The following is a 15,793-nucleotide window of genomic DNA, read 5'->3' on the forward strand; positions in this document are numbered from 1 at the left end:
TGGAGCATGAGGCTTAATGAGAAAGACAGATACAGTCTCTACATATTGTATCTATTAAAATGCAGTAGTAAAGGATGATAGTAATATGCTCAGAGTGCTATGGGAGCACCAGCCTAAGGATTCATTCAAAACGGGGAAATGCATATAGCATTCCCAAATGTTATAACAGTAAAAAACAGGAAACAGCCGAAATGTCCATTTAAAAGGGAATGGCTATACGCGCACTGTCTGATATGTAGTCACAAGCCACATGTAGCTATTGAGCACTTGAAATGTGGCTAGTCCAAACTGAGATGTGCTGTAAGTATAAAATACACAATGGAGTTCAGAGACTTTGTATGAAAAATTGAATGTAAAAATATATCAATAATTTTTATATTGATTATGTGTTAATAATTTGGATATAGTGTATTAAATAAAATATACAGTTGGCTCTCTGAATCTTCAGGTTCTGTATCTGTGGATTCGACCAACCACGAATTGAAAATATTTGAAAAAAATTTTTAGAAAGTTCCAAAAAGCAAAATTTGAATTTGCTGCATGCTGGCAACCATTTACATAGCATTTACATTTTATTAGTTATTATAAGTTATCTAGAGACGATTTAAAGTATATGGGATGATGCATTTAGGTTATATGTACATACTATGCCATTTTATATATGGGACTTGAGCATTCATGGACTTTGGTATCCGTGGAGGTCCTGGGACCAATTCCTCATGGATACCAAGGGATGACTGTAATTAATTTCACTTGTTTCTTTCAATGTGACTACTAGAAAATTTTAAATTATGTATGTGGCTTGCATTTTATTTTTACTGGGCAGCACTAGGCTAGACTATATATTTTCTTACAGCTAGTTACAAATAATAGAGTATGTTGATCAGTATGCTAAAATTTAAAAAACATAACTCCAAGTTTTACATAGTTGCTGATGACAGCTATAAGAAATAAATGCATAGAAATCTTTGAGGAAGATGGGGTAAATGGTGGTGTTAGAAAACCCATCTCTTCAATTCCCTTTAATATATTTTTTAAATTGACTGAATCAAGGTATTTTCTATGTAAAGATATGAAAAACTAAATGAGCTTATTTTCTGGACTCTTGTGGGAATTATTCCCTCCCCTGCCCCCTGCTCAGTGAGTACCTTCCAAGAATCACATTCTAGTGGTATGAGATGCCTCTGGTACCTGGATTTTTAATCTAAATTGGGGTGATTAAGCACAAAGGAAAAAGCATCCTGAAGTGTCCTTATATCTTGAAGTCTGACCAGCATTGCCAAGCATGTGGCTTCCAAGTATGTCAGTTGGAATGTGGTGAATCTTTTGTGTTATATGAAGGATTTATGGTGATACACACAAGGAGAAAGCATCATTTGCTGAATTCTACTAGGGTTAGACATGAAGTTATATATACTCTACTCCAGAAACTCAAAATGTCTTTTAGCCGAGTATCTCTTATAGTAAAAAAAAAAAACTTATCATATACCTCCAACACGCATATATTTGGTTATCTGTAAGTTGTGTTCTTATCCACATTAGGTACACTATAAAGTGTATATATAAAATGAATTTATATAATGATGCTGAAAAATGTAAAAAGTTTGAAAACTTTTTTCTAGAACCCTACTGGATAATCTGTGTTCCATGTGAGTCAGGAATGAACTGAAAAGTGTTCTAAGATCCTTGTACTATCTGTGATTTTTGATTAAATGTATGTTGTATTAGTTATCTATTGCTTCATGTATATGTTGTATTAGTTATCTATTGGTTCATAATAAATTACCCTCAAAATTAGGGGTTAAAATAACAATAATCACATATTGCCCTTGCAATTACTGGGGTCAGGAATTTGGGAGTGGCTTAGTTGGTGGTTCTGGCTCTGGATTTCTCATGAAGTCACAGTGAATATGTCAATTAGAGCTGCAGAGGTCAATCTGAAGGCTTGACAGGGGCTGGCAGAGTCCCTTCCAAGGTGAACACTCAAAGCCAGAACCAAGGTCCTCCGGGAGCGGAGAGAAGCACGGCCAAAAGTCCCGACACACAGAATTGTGTGCAGAATAAAGATAGTGGTTGTTTTACAGTTTTGGGGTGGCTGGCTGCACAGCAATGGAACACTGAAACAGACTTTCTTCACTCTTTTGAACTGCGGACGGCTTTGGCAGTCTGGTGAAACTTATGGATCCCTTCTTAGAATAATGCTTTCAATCTCATAAAATAAAATAAGAAGCCAATTATACTGAATACAGTTATCAAGATATCAAAAAAGTTTTTGTGGTATAGGAAATGTGTGCATCCATAATTTTGGAATAGTGACACGCATAAACAAGACATCTAAAACCGGAATGGGATATGAAAATATCTTTGTTTCTATTGGTGACAAAGTCAAGATGCTGCTCATACTATTGTGGATTGTAGCCTATATTAATTATTAGGTGAGTAAAATACTAAATTTCAGTTAAGGGTTAGTAAAAAATAAAGTTATAATTATTTCCCCATTCAAATTCACAGACCTCTGAATTTTATCCCCAGGTTTAAGACTCCAGTCTTAAAAGAAATGTTTAGAGTAAGTTCTTCTATAATGGAGATGGAAGTTTAAGTATAAAGACAATGGGTATAGTAAGAGTTTAGCTGTTTTCTCAACTCCTACAGGATCCTTTTAATAGAAGTAATTCCAACAGCCATGTCACCTGTGACAAGCGCAACCCTTTGAAGACGTGCTGCACATGCTGTCCTACTGTGTACCCCTCTTACAGGGTGGATGAGTAGGTATCTGTGTCAGGATTCCTTTCCTATGAATCCAATACTGCTGTGACCATATAATTTACTATCCAAATTGGAACACTATGAGAATGAGAGGGGGTTCAAACAAATACTTCAGGAACCTGGGGATGAACCTAGACTCTCATGGGCAAATTGGGAAATATGGTCACCCTGTCTATAATTCACTGGAAATACTGCAGCTGTTGGCAGTCACAATACAAAATCAAATGGCATATTATTAATCATATAATCTTATGTTTGCCTTTTGCTTTCGCATTCATAGCTTCCAATGGCTTTTGATTTTCTTCTTCTATTCTCAATGTCTCTTCTTTGGCTTTTCTGAAATGAAAAGGTCCGAAATTTAGTTATCTTTGGAAATTCAGAATCTCACAATATTATAGCATTTAAGGCTTATAATGGTAAAACTAAAGAGTAGGTCAATTATAATATTCATTATACTTTTTACCTTATAATGTAAATGTTTAATTTACTCATACTGAGGCTAGTTCGTTTTCAGAAATTTTGGGTTTTTTTTTTTTTGGTAAGAAAAGTTGAAATATTGTATTTTAAAAACTTTGGCTATTAATTAGGAAACCTAGAAAAATTAAAAAAGGATTGTCTAACTCCAAGCTGGGATAATTTGTATCATTTTCCCTCTGATTAAATGAGAAGTGTTCACAACATAGAGTTAAATGAAAAGAGGTATAATATAAAACTATGTATAATACAAATTTTCTTCTGTATTTAAAATGTATATAATGATGATTAAAAGAATAAAATGAATCAAACTGTTAATAGAAATTATCTCTGGATGGTGGCATTCTGAGAGTTTTAAATTTTATTTCACATTTTTTACACTTTAAAAAATTTTCCATATGAGTAAGTAGAAAATTTGTAAATTTACCTTTGTAACCAGAAAAATTATTTTCTGATTTATTTTCTCTTTAATATAGTAGTGATTAAATTTAAAGAGACTTGGGATAGGGAAACAAATATCTGGAGGGAATCTGTTTTTCATTAGGGTTCAAGGACTAAACCTGCCTTAATGATGAAGATAGGTATAAGGAAAGTTAGTAAAATGATGGAGAAAGATAATATTTATTAAAAATTAAAACATGCATACCTTTGACCTAGAAATTCTGTATTAGGAATTTAGCTCTCAAGTACTGGCATACTATTGCACAAAGAAGCATGTATAAGAATGTTGACTGCATCTTTAAAAATAATATCAAAAAAACTGTATCAAGTATTCACCAACAGGGGACTGACCAGTTAAGTGGAGTAGAGCCCATTCATCTCAGCAGCCCACTCTGGGGCAGTCTTCTTCAGACTGTTCTATAGGTTGGTCATTCTCTCATATTCAGTGCAGTGCTTTTTTGTGTGTTCTTTTTTCCACTTTCTTTGAAAATCTTTAATATACACTCTTCAAAGATATTACTACACCTCTCCTCCCAACAAGCATGTTTCTTGTTAATAGGGGGTGTTCTCTCACTGTATTCTAGATACAGTCTCTGATCCAGACTGAGGTCTTGGTGTAATTCGAGTTCTCCTTGTTCATTCCCCAGACTTCTGAGACTACTGAACATTGTTTCTGCATGCCTTCCCTACTTTGTTTTGTGTGAGCTGGTAATCCTTCTACTTACTTAGTCAGGTAGGGCTCTTTTGTGAGACTTTCCTCATCCAAAACCTGGGTACTGAATGCTGCTGCTAAGAATCCAAGACCTGACAAGGAGGAGGAAGACTTTTGCTGCCAGTTTCTAGCTACTTCTATATACTACTTGGATAGACAGTCAAAGACAAATGGTGATAACAGAAATTATTCTGCATTTGACTCATACATTTGGAAACTGATGTTGGAAAATCTAGAATCAGCATGTCTGTAGATATATGGCCAAAGATGTAATTCTAAATCCTGTTAATCTTATCTCTTTTCCAACCAAGTTGTAAGGCCTTTAAATGCATCTCTGACCATTTTTTTAAAAAAACTGTTTTACATTTTATTTTCTGAAGTATATGAGAAAAAAAGCAACATAGAGAAATGGAGAAAAGTCTGCTTCAATCTGGGCAAGTCTTTGCCATTAAAAAGTTTATAAAGACATAAAAATTTAGAATCAAAAGAAGTAAAAATTGATTATAGAGATAGCTCGGAAAATTCCATACAGTAAGAGGGAGGTGAAAGTTAAGAGCTGGGAGACAGTGGAGATGTATTTTTCCTTTAAAAAAACCCTATAGATTAAATGTATTTTAAATTGTCTACTTAAAATGTAGCAAACCTTCAGCCTAGAAATCACATGAACTTCGTTTTACTGTTATGTCGATAGCTTCATATGTTTTTAAATATTTGACTATTTCTCATACACTGGAAAAAACTTAGTTAATCCCTTAAATCCTAGCAAATTGTAGCTCCATTTGTAACAGAATTTTTAAAAGCTAAAAGTAAATGTAATAAGTTTGTAATTATTGTCTTAATACTTTTAGTCAATTTTACAAACAACTTTATTAACTAATCTAAATTATACTTTATGTATTTTTGTGTTAAGTTCATAAAGGAACGGCCAATTTAGGTGAACAATGAACATCAAATAACAAAATCCTCTGACACACAGTTATCAGTTATCCCCTGCCCCGTAACAAATACCCACCTCCCAGCTCCATAATTCCTAGAGTTTAAAGAGCTCTCCTAAGTCCCAGCACAAATTGCTAATATCTGAAGGGGAAAGGAAATAACATTTGAGAAAGCTCCCTATAGGTGCTATCATTAATAGTGGGAGGTTTAATGGGTTAATATAAAGAAATTTAGTTTTTGAATGTCTCAGCCTTTAACGCTTGGAGAAGTAGAAATCTCAGTGGACAAATTAAAAATTTTAGTGTCTAAAGAGCTTGTTTCAGCAAGGAAGAACAATGAGCACATTAAGTCACTCTTTCTTTTTATACTTTATTTTCCATTCTGAAGAACTTGATAGTTAAAGTTTAGTTTTGACCCCAGCCATGAACAGATGGAAGGGTGTCCACATTTTGAAATGTTCTTCATTGCATCCAGATTAGAGAATAAGCTCTTGATGTTGAACCTGTCAATTGTAAATAAGTAGTCTTGTTCTATCCTTATGTAGAACTTAGGCTTTGGATTTTAGTCATACCACACAAGTGTATTTTCACTTTTTATTACATTATTTCTTTCATTTGTGGATTCTAGTTAGCAAAATTATAATATTTAAGTCACAGATAAACATGGTAGAAAAAAATATCTTCCCTGTGCTCATTTTTTTACAGTGTCTTTGGAAAGTAGATATTTGGTTTAGAATGTCTGAATTGGGGCTGTGAAAACAGCCACAACTCTGTACTTTAGAGATTATGGAAGTATTTGTGAAATTACTGTTTTTCTTAGAATTAGAACTGGATCTAGTTAGTAGGCCACCGTTTTGATGCTAAAGACATTTCATAAATATAAATTGTAAGTACATATTTAACAGCTATAAGAGGTTAATTAACCCAGTTTATTGTGCCAGGCAGGTTTTACCTTGCTGCTTCTTCCTCTTTTCTTTTCTTTAGTAGCTCATCCAATAACCTTTCTAAAATCTTAGAGTCAATTTCTTGTTTATTCTCTAAATACAGTCTATTAAATAAATATTTTCCTGAAATACAGATAAAGAGAAGAATGTTAATTTTTTTTTTTTTTTTTTTTTTCTGTACGCGGGCCTCTGACTGTTGCGGCCTCTCCCGTTGCGGAGCACAGGCTCCAGACGCGCAGGCTCAGCAGCCATGGCTCACGGGCCCAGCCGCTCCGCGGAATGTGGGATCTTCCCGGACCAGGGCATGAACCCGTGTCCCCTGCATCGGCAGGCGGACTCTCAACCACTGCCCCACCAGGGAAGCCCGACAATGTTAATGTTGAAGCTCTATAAAATATAGTGAGATATATTTTGGAAATTAACAATGAAAAGATTATTTCTGTCTATATCCAAATATATTTTCCCTTAAGCATTTATTTAAATAGAGCCCAGATTCTTTAAGAGACCATCTTAAATCCTTTTTAAAAGGTGTATATGGGCATGTCATAAATAACTAAAACATAAAAAGAGGTAGTATAATATATTCTCCCCATGGAAATTCTCTTTTCAAATATATTTCCTTAAGATGCAAAATGACAGAATATTCTTGGCCCCCTCATCAAAGATTAGTTGACCGTATATGTGAGTTTACTTCTGGGCTCTCTGTTCTGTTCCATTGGACTATGTGTCTTTCTGGTGGTACCATAATGTTTTGATTACTATAGCTTTATACAAAGTGACAGAATAATTAAAATTTAGTTCTGCTATCTTTATGTACTTAGTATTTCCCATTTAAGGTGAAGAAGGACTAATATATAGTTTTGCCCTCAGCCTCATATATTTTTCATTTAGAAGTTACAATGCTGACTGGGATGGGGTGTTAAATTCTCAGCTCCAAAGAATAATTGTAAGGGCCTGCTGGAACATCAGGTGATCCCACACCATCTGTGGCCACCTACTCAGTGAATGGATGCCTCCTTTTGTGTACCTCTAGGTCATGAAGGGACCACTGGTGTGGTATTTGTACATAGGGAAGGTGGAGTGTTTTTCATTTTATATTTTAACTAAAAATATTATCAGCAATAAAAACTTCACTTTAAATTGACATGATAAATATTTACCAACCATTGTTTTCTGTGTCTGATAAACAGATGACTAAATCGGGTAGAATTCCTTTGTTGACTAAGACCATCCACAGTTCTTTCATAATAGGGTAGTTGTCCAGTATCCATCCTCCATATTTTGGGGCACCATAAAACCTATTCTTGTTTTCTTCAACTACCTGTGAAAAACAGCAAACTGAAATTACCATCATATCTACCCAAGTAAAGGATGCTACCTTGATATATTACTTTTGTGGACCTTGATCAAGTATCTTTTGAGTTTTTCTGACTTTCAGAAGGAAATAAAAAGAGCCACTTAATTTTAAAAGAGAAACTTAATTTTAAAGGAACTTAATTTTAAAGTTTTAAAAGTTAAGAATAGGAAGCAAAAGCCTTTCTTAAATAAATATAACAATACATGCTTACTATATGTTATTCAGTATTACAGAATCCAAATCCTGATTCAGAAGGTCTAGGGTAAGGCCCAAGAGTCTGTATTTCTAACATGCTCTCAGGTGACAATGCTCCTTGGTCCACTCTTTTTTTTTTTTTTATGTTGGTGGTAGGAGTTTATTAATTAATTAATTTATTTTTGCTGTGTTGGGTCTTCGTTTCTGTGCAAGGGCTTTCTCTAGTTGGGGCAAGCAGGGGCCACTCTTCATTGTGGTGCACGGGCCTCTCACTATCAGGGCCTCTCTTATTTTGGAGCACAGGCTCCAGACGCGCAGGGTCAGTCGTTGTAGCTCACGGGCCTAATTGCTCTGCAGCATGTGGGATCTTCCCAGACCAGGGCTGGAACCCGTGTCCCCTGCATTAGCAGGCAGATTCTCAACCACTGCACCACCAGGGAAGCCCCTTGGTCCACTCTTTGAGTAGCAAGGTCCTAGCCCAGTTTGTCTTTTTTAGTGACAATGCTCTTTACTTCCCTTTTGCTTTTCAGCCTTCAATGTGAAAGGCTTCTACCTGTCACCCAATAATAATAACTTCAACACAAGTATGGAGATTAGATGTGGATCTATGAATATACCAATTCTGAAGGTTTTAAACAAGTTTGTGAGCCATGAGGAAATCACAGAATCTTAGAAGTCAAAGGCGAAGAAATCTCAAGAAGACTAGTGTAACCCTCTGGCCTATGCACAATTTAAGATTACCTGCTTTTTGAATTTCCATATGAATGAAGAGTATTTTGAAAAAAGAATTTTAACACTTTGAAATGTTTTACATAAGAGAATTGGGGGAAAAAAGCTATAATGAAGAAGTATAAGTGAAATACATTAGAGAAAGACAAATACTACATGATCTCACTTATTTGTGGAATCTAGAAAAAACAAATTCATAGAAACAGAGAACAGATTGGTGATTGCCAGAGATAGGGCTGAAGGTGGGGAAATGGGTGAAGGTGGTCAAAAGGTACAAACATCCAGTTATAAGATAAATAAATCCTAGGCATGTAATGTACAGCATGGTGACTATAGTTAATAATATTGTAGTGTATATTTGAAAGTTGCTAAGAGAGTAGATCTTAAAAGTTCTCACCACACACACACACACACACACACACACACACACACACACACAAATGTAACTATGTGAGGTGACCGTGTTAACTAAACTTATTGTAGTAATCATTTTGCAATATATACATATATCAAATCATTATGTTGTACATTTTAAACTAATATAATCTTATATGTCAATTATATATCAATAAAACTGGAAAAAATATAAATGGTTAATAAAAAATTTTACTAAGTTTCAGAGATATGAAAATTAAAACATCAACATATAATTTATAGTTTCCCTATCTCATTCAATTTTTTTGAAAAAATTTAATGGCTTCATAGTATTTAGCCAAATGAATAAACCCTAATTTGTTTAATCATCCTCTTAATGTTAAACATTTATATAACTTATAATTTTATTATAACATTGTGATGATACGATGGACATCTGCATATATAAATCTTTGTCTGAGTATATATTTCTTTAGGTTAGATCCCTATAAAAAAGTGTTTTTAGGTCAAAAAGAATAAACGAATGAACATTTTAAAGGCCTTTTATATACATTGTCATGTTGCTTCCATAATGTCTATAACAATTTTCACTCCTATGTGACTATATCATTATAGCCTCACTAGTATGGATTGTTATAAGTTTTAAAAAATCTTTGCCAATTTGACAGGTAAGAAATTGTCTCCCTTTTTTTCATATTTTTATTGACACTTGAACATTAAAATTTTTCAGTTAACCATTTGTATTTCATCTTTGATGAAATAATCTGTTTATGTCTTCGTCTGTTTTTTACATTGGTATCAGATTTTCCTTGATTTGTAAGAAATCTTTATAATGAGGAATTAATGTGTCATATTTATTATAAATACTTACCCCAGTTTGATGTTTGCTTTAAAATTTTGATTTTCATGGTGTTTTTTTTTTTTTTTTTTTTGCGGTACACGGGCCTCTCACTGTTGTGGCCTCTCCCGTTGCGGAGCACAGGCTCCGGACGCGCAGGCTCAGCGGCCATGGCTTACGGGCCCAGCTGCTCTGCAGCATAAGGGATCCTCCCGCACTGGGGCACGAACCCGTGTCCCCTGCATCGGCAGGCGGATTCTCAACCACTGTGCCACCAGGGAAGTCCCATGGTGTATTTTTTAAGAAAAGGGAATCATTGTTAAGTAGCATCTTCATTGAGATTTTGCTCTAAGAGTTCTTCCATGGCATTTGTGCCTAGAGTACTTGATCATTCTAAGATCATTTCAATACCACTACACTTTCTTCTAGGTAAAAACATGCCATTTTTACATTTAACAATTAATATGGAATTAAGTTTGATATAAGCTGAGAATCTAAATTGTTTTTTTCCTACCAGTTAATTTTATCAACACTATTAAATAATTCTTCCTTTCCTTTTGGGTTGTGATGTTAACCTTAGTATACACTCAGTTTTTATCTATACTGTGGTCTGTTTCTGTGACTGCTGTGTGGTTCTGTTAGTTCTTGTATGATTATCAGGCTTATAAACCACTGTAACATCACATTTTACTAGTTGGTAGAGCAAGTCTCTCTCTGTTATACTTTGCCAGACTGTTCTTACCAAGTCTCAACTATTTGTTCTCCCAAATAAATTTTAGAGACATTTGTCAATTTCCAAAATACATTGACATTTTTATTATAATTGCATCAAATCTATAAACGAATTTGAGAAAGATACCTTAATAAGATTTTGTCTTTACATGTAAGAAATTAGTAATGACCTACTTTTAAAAAATAGGTTTACTGCTCAGAGATCATGGAAACTGATGACAGGTAGAACAGTGTCCTGCATTGGTCTCTGTTCTCTTGAAAAAGACAATCTGATATGAGCTTTGATGTTAAAATCTCACGTGATTTAAACTCCCCCACAATCCCAGACTCACAGTTTACCATCTATTGACACTACTCATATTCCTACATCAGAAGTGTTTTAGTAGTACTCCCTGTAGATTTGTATCCTCCAGAATAAACTCTGGAAAGAATGGAGCAAATTATCAGTGAAGGGCAAGGATGGGATGTTCACAGTGCTAAAGACATCCCTGGCTTGGATGTCTCCTCCTTTGGGATGCTCTGTCTCACCTCCCAGGACGAGATAATAGCCTTGACCTTCGTGACATTCCTATACCTTGTACATATCTAGTTACCACTTAGCACATGATTGTTAATTATTGGATTCCATGTCAGCCTTCCCTACCTGACTGATAGCTCCTTAACTGAAAGAGCTATGTTTAATTCATCTTTGTGTCCCCAGGCTCTAGCACAGTAGGTACTCAGAATGTTTCTGAAGAAATAAATTGATGACAGAACAACCTGAAGAGATACAGAAGTTGAAAGATCTCTTTGGGAAGCTCAGAGGGGAATAATAACTTGCCTTGGGTATAGCCTGGGGCTCAAGGATTTCACCCAATGTGTTACAGAGTGGTTCTACACTCTCAGAGAACATTTTTTTTCTTCTCATGATTTTAAATTACATCATTTTCAAACTACAGAGAAATACATAAGTTCATTGAACGACCAAAACTGATTTGTTCTCTTTAACTTTTGCTCTGAATGCTTACCCAAGCTCTCTGTACAAAACAGATCCATATGGTCTTTATAAGCCTTCTGATTTGATATGGGTAGGACATAGTACCTGAGGCTTTATTTTCCTCTTAGATTGGAAAATCTGTGGTGTGTCCATCCATCTCCCCCATGAACATGTTCAAGGTGGTTGGATGAAATTAGTTAGCTAGGGAGCAAAATTTGCCTTGGTTTACAAATAACCGGCTCATAGATGAAAAAGTAACTGGTGCTTGCTTCATATAAACTATCTTTTAACCAACTGAACTGAATTAAAGACAATAAAAGCTAATGAAGAATAAACATCAAAGCTATGAAATTATATTGCACATTTGTTGATAATTATTGAAAATTTATAAGCAACTGTTCACTGGGGTACATTACACATAACAATGTTGACAGTAAAATGCACATGAATTTGAAGGCTACAGATTTCAACACTGTCATACAGGATTCTAAAATAATTGTACATATACTAGGTTAACATTTTCTCAGTTACTGTGAAATCAGTGATAAAAATAAAGAGCCTGGATTTCTTACCTCTTGGAGAACTTCGTCTAAGATTTCTGCAATTTTTTCATGTGGCTGTTCAAAGTTCATGTCCTTTGCCATTTTTACCGTCTCCTTTATTATGGAAAGAACTTCTGGATGATCTGCAGTTACCTCTTCTATCACATATTCTATTACATCTAAAGTAAAATAAATCAATAAATTAATGCCATTAATAATTTTAGTAAACAATGCTATTTGCAATGGAACATGATTGTAAATACCTAACCCAAGGAAGTACTCTTCATGTTCTTGCAGCACATGCCAGAAAAAGGGAGAAATAGACTAGATGGGAAATAAGTCAGGAATCACAAAATAACAGAGCAGTGGCTTAAAGCCAGTGCATCAGAATGAAAGTGAATGAGGCATGAAAAAAGTCATGTCAGGCAGGAGTCAAAACTCAGGAAGCCAGGGAGAAGATGCAGGAACCAGGGGTCAAGCTAAAACTTGGGCATCTAGGGAATGAGTCAGAAAACAAAATAAATACTTCCAATTATAAGCATGAAACTAAATGGGACAATAAGAGGACGGGAGGTAGGCAAGTTGGAGGGGATGGAAGAAAGGGTGGCATAGGCTGGTTTTTGAAGTGTTAGACTTGATTCTTGTCTCATTGTGTGCTGAATGTTTCCTTACACAGCTGAGCTGGCTCACAGGCTGCACCATGATGTAAACATTCATCCACTCCTCTAATGGGACATGAGATTGGCAGCTCCACCTGACTCCTCTACCTCTGCCTTTCCAATAGTGCCTCCTGAGCTGCCCCAAGGCTCTATCCATCAGGGTCTCCTGCCAGAGCCCAATTGATTCGTGCCCAGAAAAACCCCAAAGGACCTTTGAAGAGCAGCTGCCTGCTGCCCTCCCTGTCGTGAAGTGAGAAGTCTGTTCTCAGGGATAGAGAGAGCCAGCAGTTTCTGAAGAGCCAGAGTGGAAGAGGCAAGAGCCCAAGATCTTCCGATAGCCAGGGAAAGAGGACATGAGGAGGCAGAAATAGCCAGGCAAAGATACTAAATGTGCCAGAAGATGCTAGTGGTCTACCCAATATCTGGTCTCCTTTTCCTTAGTAACAGAACCCTGATTTTGTTAGGATCAGCAATGTGCCTAGCTAAAAACACTACATCTCCTAACTTCCCTTATAGTTTGGATGGCTGGTAGATAAGATGCAAGAAAAATTGGGGGAGGGGAGGTGGTGAGTCTTCTTGTTTTCTATTTAAAGATGTATAACTTAGCTGGATGGAATGCCAGTTTTTTGTCCCTTGTCTTTTCCCCTTTCCTACACACTGATATGATGGCTGGCATGCTAGCAGCCATCTTGTGAATTATTACACTAGCCACATGCCAGGAATGGCAGAAAACATAAATATCCTATCTTCTCAATATTCTTGTTCACAAAAACAGTATATCACATGTTCTTTTTTCTGTGTTCCTGCATGTCTAACTGTTCATATTATAGTAGCCTTTAAGATAGAGTAAGTGGGTATTAATAATACTTTTTTAAAAAAATACCACACACACGTTATTCCTTCAAAATTCTAAAGGAACTATTTGTGATTTTTAGGTCCACAGTCTAAGAGAACCAAATTACCCAAATATTAATTTACCCTTTTTTGAATCCAACATTAGATCTTGACTAGAGTCTTGTTGACTTATTTGAAGTGTAGACGTTTTACTTGTTTCTTTTTCATCTGTGAATAAAACTCTGTTAACACGTAAAGAACAGTATTTAAAGTGTAGGTGAATCCCGAAGAAGATTGTGGTATGGGCCCAGGGACCCAGGACTCATGTTCCCAATTTCTTAAAAAATTAAAATAACAACCATAATAATCAAATAGGTAAACGTATCTATCAGCAGTAGAAAATAAAGATAATGACTTAACTATGACAAAACCAAGAGTAATTTCAGTTTCATATAATGCCAGGGGATGTAAATTGAAAAAATAAAATAAAATTTTCCCTTCCTGAGGTAACTAACAGACTCTTGGCTCCAGGAGGTAAAGGCTGTGCGTATCTCAGACATAAGGGGAAGAAAGGGTGTCTTTTACTAGGGTACACTGGCAGGGTTGGCATCCCTCCAGCAGTGGGTAGAGGCACTGATGACTGCTTCTACCTTGGACAGCTTCCCCCAAAGAGGGAACAGATAATACAAGGGAGGGGCTCCCTTTGTGTATGTATTGGTGCTGGGAACTCTGCAGCAGCAGAGATGGGGTTCCCAGATGCCACTTGGCCAAAATTTTAATTTCTGGATCTTCTGTTAAGTGTGTGTGTGCGCATGCATGCTGGGGGAGGAGGAGTGTCATATATAAGTTTCTGACAGTGCCCAGTTCAATTCCTACTCAGCTTGAAATAAACACAAGGCAAAGACACGTCTACCTGAATCAGGAGGAGAAACCAAATAGAAAAGATCAGCCCTATGTTATATAACACAATAAATTATATATGCAGTTTAAAATTAAATACAAAAAGGTCAGACCAATAAAAAAAAGAATATAAGTATATATATTATATCTCTGGTTGAGAGGAAGAAAGTCTGAAAGTAAATGGAAGAAATCAACAATGGGAAAGTAATGATTTGACTATGAAAATGTGAAAAATTCCTCTACTTCAAAAGCAGCAAGCTGATTTAAAAGACAAACCACCCAATTTGGAAAAAAAATATGAAAAATAAGTAATATAGAAAATTTATATAGGAACCATATAACTGATACAATTTAGAAAAATGGGCAAAAGACAAAAATGGTCACCTCAGAAAAGAAGAAATATAAATGGCTAGCACAATATTAAAATACTAAACTTCAGAAATAGTCAAATAAAAACTAAAATAGTATTTAAAAAGAGAAAATACCGAGGAAATTATAACATGTAGTTTGTATATTCCTGACGGGGACATAAATTGGAACAACTTTATGTAAAGCAATTTGACTCTGTCTGTAGCTTCATACTCATCAAACTAGTGACTCCACTTATGTCAACATGCAGACAAAACTTCATGTAGAAAATTCATTGGAAAAAAATTCACTGGAGCACTATTTGTATTAGTAGCAAAAAAATAATTTAAGTTTTCGATGTAATGAACTAGTTAAAACTATTACCTATAAATTGGGAAACTGTGCAGTAATTTTAAATGAGGGTTAAAATATTTTCTAATGAAATTATATAATTAAATGTAACATTATAAATAAAAAATAAAAATAGTTTACATTGTATGCTCTTGATTATATAAATGGAAAAGTTTTATAAGGGTAAATAGCACTAAATGATAACATTTCATAGCTACAACTTTGGGTTTATGATGCTCTGATTCCAACCCATTAAAGGAAGCCAGAGAGCTTTTAAGAAAATTTATTATTGTATGATAATGATTGTGTCATGTCTGGAAACATACAAAAAACTTTGGGGGGCGTTCTAGCTGTATTAGACTTGCTGGGTTCTATTTTCTGCTGCATTCTGGTAAATCTATTTCTGTTCTACAGCTGCTCAGTTTAAATCTGTAAGAGAGAAGCTAACTCTTTTTCTCCTAAAGTTTCCAATTTGAGGGAGGGGGGTGGGTAATTTTAAGCTTCAATATAAACATGATAAAATATGGAATAAATGGGAATAAGATCCACAAGCATGGCATTAGCAGCTCATTTTGTTACTGTCTTTATCATCTGACTTCATTTTGTCTTCTTCATTGTCCTCTAAAGAGCTTTCTCTTTGGGATTCAAGAGTGAACACTGCAGTGAAAGAATAATATGCTTTATC

General features: G+C 35.2%; 1 protein-coding gene across 1 annotated transcript in view; it reads right to left on the reverse strand.

Moving 5' to 3' along the window:
* AK9 (adenylate kinase 9) overlaps positions 1–15,793 on the reverse strand; it is a 116,515-nt gene that overhangs the window by 54,335 nt on the left and 46,387 nt on the right. The window contains exons 14-17 of the mRNA XM_059083187.2: positions 12,047–12,195; positions 7,437–7,593; positions 6,281–6,395; positions 3,026–3,102 (exon numbers count right to left, since the gene is read on the reverse strand). Coding sequence (XP_058939170.1) covers positions 3,026–3,102; positions 6,281–6,395; positions 7,437–7,593; positions 12,047–12,195 — 498 coding nt within the window. The remainder of the gene's footprint in view (positions 1–3,025; positions 3,103–6,280; positions 6,396–7,436; positions 7,594–12,046; positions 12,196–15,793) is intronic.

Source organism: Kogia breviceps, chromosome 13 (genome assembly GCF_026419965.1).
Source record: "Kogia breviceps isolate mKogBre1 chromosome 13, mKogBre1 haplotype 1, whole genome shotgun sequence".
NCBI classification, from domain to species: Eukaryota; Metazoa; Chordata; class Mammalia; order Artiodactyla; family Physeteridae; genus Kogia; species Kogia breviceps.